At 51.0% G+C, this 5,568-nt stretch overlaps 1 protein-coding gene across 1 annotated transcript; it reads left to right on the top strand.

The window, feature by feature from the left end:
- Nucleotides 1-1,227: 1,227 nt before the first annotated feature.
- Nucleotides 1,228-5,147, top strand: LOC129503821 (uncharacterized). Its single transcript, XM_055316246.1, has 2 exons — nucleotides 1,228-2,212; nucleotides 2,516-5,147. The coding sequence occupies exons 1-2, from the start codon at nucleotides 1,319-1,321 to the stop codon at nucleotides 2,876-2,878; spliced, it is 1,257 nt and encodes a 418-aa protein (XP_055172221.1). The 5' UTR covers nucleotides 1,228-1,318; the 3' UTR covers nucleotides 2,879-5,147.
- The last annotated feature ends 421 nt before the right edge of the window (nucleotides 5,148-5,568 follow it).

Raw genomic sequence — 5,568 nt, 5'->3', positions numbered from 1 at the left:
GTGCCTACTGCAAGAAAAAAGGACATTGGGTTAAAGATTGCCCAAGGAAGGGCCAAACGCAGGGACCTAAAAAGAAGCCCATTCCTGTTTTGTCCCTAGAAGATGAAGATTAGGGGTGTCAGGGCCAGGAACCCCCCCGAGCCTCGGATAACCCTTAAAGTGGGGGGACAGCCGGTGACCTTCCTGGTCGATACGGGAGCTCAACATTCAGTTTTAACTGAGGCAAAAGGACCCTTGAGCTCTAAAACGTCTTGGGTTCAGGGGGCAACTGGAGGCAAGTTATATCGATGGACAACCGAAAGGAAGGTCCACCTGAGCACTGGGCAAGTAACGCATTCCTTCTTACTGGTCCCAGACTGCCCTTACCCTCTCCTAGGCAGAGACCTTCTTTCAAAAGTAGGGGCCCAGATACATTTTCAGCAAAAAGGGGCCACTATTACTGGCGCGGGAGGGCAGCCCCTCCAGGTACTGACCTTGCGCCTAGAGGATGAACACCGGCTGCACGAGGACTCTCCACCGTCAGTGCAGCCCCTAGATTCTGAATGGCTCACTAACTACCCTCAGGCCTGGGTGGAAATGGCCGGAATGGGACTAGCTGTAAACCAGCCGCCCATAATTATAAACTTAAAACCCTCGGCCACCCCCATATCGATCCGGCAATATTCAATGAGCAAAGAGGCCAAAGAAGGCATTCGGCCACATATACAGAGACTATTACAATTGAGCATTTTAATACCTTGCCAGTCGCCCTGGAATACTCCTCTATTACCCATAAAAAAAAAAAAAACCCGGCACAGGAGATTACCGGCCGGTACAAGATTTACGAGAGGTTAACTGGAGGACAGAGGACATACATCCCACGGTGCCGAATCCCTACAACTTGCTCAGCACCTTACCCCCAAGCCATGTCTGGTATACGGTGTTAGATCTAAAAGATGCATTCTTTTGCCTAAGATTAAGCTCTCAAAGCCAGCCTATTTTTGCTTTTGAATGGAAAGATCCTGAGACGGGATTCTCAGGACAACTCACTTGGACAAGGCTGCCACAGGGATTCAAAAACTCCCCCACTTTGTTCGATGAGGCCTTGCATCGGGATTTGGCAGATTTCCGAGTTGGCCATCCGGACCTCGTCCTCCTGCAGTATGTGGATGATTTGCTCCTGGCGGCTAGGACAGAACAGGATTGTATAAAAGGTACGGGGGCCCTGCTTGAGAGACTGGGAGAACTGGGGTGTAGGGCCTCCGCCAAAAAGGCCCAAATAGGCCAGAGACAAGTGACCTATCTGGGATATCTCCTGGAAGGAGGCCAGAGGTGGCTGATGGAGAGCCGCAAAAAGGCTGTAGCCCTGATCCCAGCACCCACTAATGCCAAAGGACTACGAGAGTTCCTCGGCAGTGCTGGGTTCTGCCGCCTCTGGATACCCGGGTTTGCGGAGATGGCGGCTCCCCTATATCCTCTCACGAAATCCAACACCCCCTACCACTCGGGAAAGGAGCAACAATTGGCTTTTGACAAAATAAAAAGGGCCTTATTGACCGCCCCTGCCCTGAGCCTCCCAGATGTAACCAAGCCTTTTACGCTATATGTTGATGAACATAATGGAATAGCCAAAGGGGTCCTAACTCAAAAACTGGGACCCTGGAAAAGGCCCGTGGCATACTTTTCAAAAAAATTAGACAGCGTGGCTGCAGGATGGCCCCCATGTCTCCGAATAATAGCCGCTGTGGCAGTCCTGGTAAAAGACTCAGACAAGTTGACTTTCGGCCAACCCCTCACTGTGGTGGCCCCCCACGCCGTAGAGACAGTCATCCGCCAGCCCCCTGATCGATGGCTCTCAAACGCCCGGGTCACCCATTATCAGGCCATGTTACTGAATTCTGAGCGGATACAGTTTGGAACGGCTACATCTCTAAACCCGGCCACCTTGCTTCCAGAAACCGAGTCCCCCTCCCTAGTAATGCATGATTGCCACCAGATCCTAGCTGAAGTCCATGGCACCAGAGGGGACTTGACGGACCAGCCTTTGCCAGATGCTGAAGCAACCTGGTACACCGATGGGAGTAGCTTTCTACGAAATGGCTGGACAGAAGCTTTCCCCACCAAGCAAGAAACCGCCCAGGTGATTGTCAAGAAAATCCTGGAAGAAATTTTCCCCCGGTTTGGACTGCCCAAGGTAATAGGGTCGGACAACGGCCCCGCCTTCGTCTCCCAGGTAAGTCAGTTGGTGGCCAGATTACTGGGGATAAATTGGAAATTACATTGTGCATACAGACCCCAGAGCTCAGGTCAGGTAGAAAGAATAAATAGAACAATTAAAGAGACCCTAACTAAATTGACATTGGAGACTGGCACTAGAGACTGGGTCCAACTCCTCCCTATGGTTCTGTTCCGAGTCCGGAACACTCTCGCGCGCCATGGGCTAACTCCTTACGAGATTCTCTATGGAGGTCCCCCACCAGTAACGGACTTACTAGATTCTGCTCTTGACCCTCTTGCTAACACTCCCGGTTTACAGGACAGGCTAAAGGCGCTCCAGATTATCCAGCACCAGATCTGGAAACCCCTTGCGGCTGTCTACCGCCCCGGAGACACAACCGGCCCACACCCGTTCCAGATCGGGGACTCCGTCTACGTCAGGAGACATCAGTCCAGGACGCTTGAGCCCCGCTGGAAGGGCCCATATACTGTACTACTGACCACCCCAACTGCCTTAAAGGTAGACGGCATTGCTGCTTGGGTCCACGCCTCACACGTCCAGCGCGCCCCATCAACGAGCACCGCTGACGCCAGCCAGGACGGACCGGACGAGCCACTCCAATGGAAGCTCCACCGCACCCAAAACCCGCTCAAGATAAGACTTACAAAAATTGTTCAATGACAGTTGTTATATTCCTACCTCTCCTAGCGCTCTTCACCTCCGCCAAAGGTGACCCTCATGCCCTCAAAAGGTTAACCTGGCAGGTACTAACGTCTGGGGGTGACGAGGTCTGGTCTATAACTAAGACCGCCCCGTGGGAACCTGGTGGCCTAACCTATATCCTGACCTATGCAAGCTAACCATAGGGGCCCCTAGCCCATGGGACCTAGAGGGATACTTCGACACCTCTAGAGCCCCTAACCAAGAAAGCCCTCCAGGGCGACTGGGATTAGACCCATGGGGAGGATGTGGCACGCCTGACAGAAGGGCCATGCTAAGCACTCTTCCCTTTTATGTCTGTCCCGGGTACCACAGAGATCGCAGGCTAAATCCCACCTGTGGAGGAGGGGAATATTTTTATTGTAAAAATTGGGGGTGCGAAACTACTGGGGATACAGAATGGAGGCCCTCCTCCTCCTGGGATTATATCACTGTCAAGGCTAACTATACTCACCGGACATTTAGCAAATGGAAAACCCTTAATTATGGGCCCTGCCAAGGGTGGTGTCATCCCCTACGGATATCCTTCACGGAGCCCGGAAAAAGGGCTACTTACTGGGCCAATGGATATACGTGGGGACTCAGGTTATACAAAGAAAGAACAGATGATGGTTTTATATTCAGAATTAAACTAAAAATAGAATCCCCAGACCCCATGGCGATCGGGCCTAACCGGTCCTCGGGAACAAAGAGCTGCCCCGGCCCTAGCCGCAGGGAGTGCCGCACCCACTAACTTCGCGGTCACTCCAACCCCTGGGTCGTCACCCGAGACGGGACAACGACTGTTTAATCTTATCATAGGGGCATTCCTGGCCCTTAATCGAACCAGCCCCGATGTAACTAAATCCTGCTGGCTCTGCCTTGCTTCCCCTCCCCCTTATTAGGAGGGAATTGCTACTTCAGGGACCTATAATAACATCACTAGCACTCAGGGATGCACACCCGACTCCCAACCACAATTCACCCTTACAGAAGTTACAGGACAGGGAACCTGCATAGGAACACCCCACCGGGGCTACCAGAGACTCTGCAACACTACCACCCCGATTTTGGGGACTGATTCTTACCTGGAGCCCCAGCCGGGAACTTGGTGGGCATGCAACAAAGGCCTCACCCCCTGTGTGTCGGCTAAGGTTCTAAATAGCTCAAACGACTTCTGTGTCATGGTGCAGATCATACCCAGGGTGTTCTATCACCCTGCTGAAACTCTAGAAAATCAGTATGATAAACATCCTACCCGTTTTCGGCGCGAACCTGTCTCCCTAACCTTAGCCGTTATGTTGGGACTAGGGGTCGCTGCTGGGGTGGGTCCTGGCGCAGCTGCTCTGATCCAGGACTCACAACGTTATCTAGAACTCCAAACAGCTGTAGATGAGGATCTACGGACACTAGAGCAGTCCCTTTCTAAGCTAGAACAGTCCCTCACCTCACTCTCAGAAGTAGCACTTCAAAACAGGGGAGGCTTGGATTGACTATTCCTGAAAGAGGGAGGACTGTGTGCGGCCCTGGGAGAGGAATGCTGTTTCTATGCAGACCACTCTGGAGTCATCAGAGACTCCATGGCCAAACTCAGGGAAAGGTCAAATAAAAGACAAAGGGACCGGGAGGCCCAGCAGGGCTGGTTTGAAAGCTGGTTTAATCAGTCTCCCTGGTTGACCACCCTAATCTCTACCATTATGGGCCCTCTAGTTATCCTGCTCCTGCTGCTAACTTTCGGCCCCTGCGTCCTCAACCGGCTGCTCCAGTTCATCCGAGAAAGATTGTCTATTACCCAAGCTCTGGTATTAACTCAGCAATGTCGGGCCCTCCAAACTGAAGAAATAAATGTTCCCTAAGATTTTAAGGTTAAAATCAGCCCAAACAAGAGGAGGGAATGAAGAAACCTCCCCCCCTTGTAAGTAGGGCCAGCCCTAACCCAGAGGCAGCCCATCCAGTCTTCTTCCTGAAATTTTAGCAACTAAAAGCATTCTGTTTACAATAAGAAAACCGTTTCCCCCCCCACACCCTGATTGGAATGTCCCTGAATAGGTTCATGTTGACCCTCCCCAAAATCAACCTGGATGCCATGCGACTCCCGAGGCTCTTTTGTCTTTAGGCAGTTTCTTTCCTTTTGCCTTTTAAAAGACACCTGTAATTGCTAATCGGGGCTCTTTTCCTCCTCGGAGGCGGAGAGCCCGTTTGCGCAAACGTTCAATAAACCCTCTTGCTAATTGCATCTGCCTGTCTGGGGTCTGAGTCTCTGGGGCGTTCACCGGACCACGTTGGCAGCCGTGAGCCAGGGTCCAACAATATCTCTTAGCATTCATTGGCTGTGTTTGTCAATTTGTGCATAACTAAAAATGAAACAAATTTTTAGTGGCATTGCAACAATAAGAATTGTTTTTCCCTCAAGTGTATGTGGGTTGTCTGGTGTTGTTTGATAAAATGGTGGGCATAGATAGGTGGCTTTTAGCAGTTATTTGAGGCCAGGTACACTCCCAAAATTTATTTTTCCAACAAGAGGCCAATGAGAACATATTGAACTCATAAGGGCAGAGATGCAAGAGAGAATATCAAATTGTACAAGCCCATTTTTAAGTTCCTATGTCCATCTCATGACATCCTTTCTTCAGCAGGTCATAAAATAAATCTAAAATCAAAGACCTAGGAAA

The sequence above is a fragment of the Nyctereutes procyonoides genome, unplaced genomic scaffold (assembly GCF_905146905.1).
Source record: "Nyctereutes procyonoides isolate TBG_1078 unplaced genomic scaffold, NYPRO_anot_genome, whole genome shotgun sequence".
Classification (NCBI taxonomy): Eukaryota; Metazoa; Chordata; class Mammalia; order Carnivora; family Canidae; genus Nyctereutes; species Nyctereutes procyonoides.
This window is presented reverse-complemented; position numbering and strand designations above follow the sequence as displayed.